At 56.8% G+C, this 750-nt stretch overlaps 1 protein-coding gene across 1 annotated transcript in view; it reads right to left on the reverse strand.

Annotated features, from left to right (window-relative positions):
• Positions 1-596: 596 nt before the first annotated feature.
• DCTN6 (dynactin 6) overlaps positions 597-750 on the reverse strand; it is a 5,958-nt gene continuing 5,804 nt past the window's right edge. The window contains 1 exon segment of the mRNA XM_009999760.1: positions 597-695. Coding sequence (XP_009998062.1) covers positions 597-695 — 99 coding nt within the window.

A 750-nucleotide genomic window follows, 5' to 3' on the forward strand; every position in this document is an offset into this window, starting at 1 on the left:
TACAGGAATTTCTGTTCCAGCATGGATTTCCTCCCGTACATGCTGTACAAGGATGGGAGAGGAAGTTGTGCAAATCATCCCTGGGGAATCTCGGGGGGGCCAGCTGGGAAGCACAGATGTGCCTGGAGCTCTCCAGAAGAAAGGTTGGGGGATTGGAAGAGCTGCAGCTCCACCTCTGGCAGGGAAGGTGAGCAGGAGGCAACTTTTGGGGGACCAAGGAGAGAGGGCAGCAGCAGTTCCCACCCCAGGGTCCACATGGATTTGGGGGTGCAGGGCTAGGACACCTCTCTCTTGTGCTGTCCCCCAGTGTGGGCCTGTCTCCTGCTGCCAGCAGGCCAGGGTGGCTGGGCTGTCCCAGGGAGTGGGACACTCTGTGTGAACATCTCCTGATATTCCCAAAGGATGGCAGTCCCACCTGGAGAGAAGGGAAGGGGACATTTTATTCCCAAAACAAAGCATGTCGAGTTGGCCTGTGGGAAACACCAGGAGCCAAAGCTGGTCCCGACAGCAGAACATAAATAAAAGGCATAAATAAACCAAACCAGGGTTGTTTTTTTTTTCCCCCCCTCTCAGAGGGAAGGAGGGCCAGGAGGTGCTCAGCTCTTGACAGGAGTGGACGTGGCCTTGGTGGTCTTCTTGAGGTGATGGTAGTTTGGCAAGATCTTCATCAGGAAATCCAGCTGCAGCGTCTGGGGCTGGGAGGGGAGGAGGAGGAGGTGAGGGGCTGGGATGGGGGGGCAGGGGGCTTGG

Source organism: Chaetura pelagica, unplaced genomic scaffold (genome assembly GCF_000747805.2).
Source record: "Chaetura pelagica isolate M959 unplaced genomic scaffold, ChaPel_1.0 scaffold1366, whole genome shotgun sequence".
Taxonomy (NCBI): Eukaryota; Metazoa; Chordata; class Aves; order Apodiformes; family Apodidae; genus Chaetura; species Chaetura pelagica.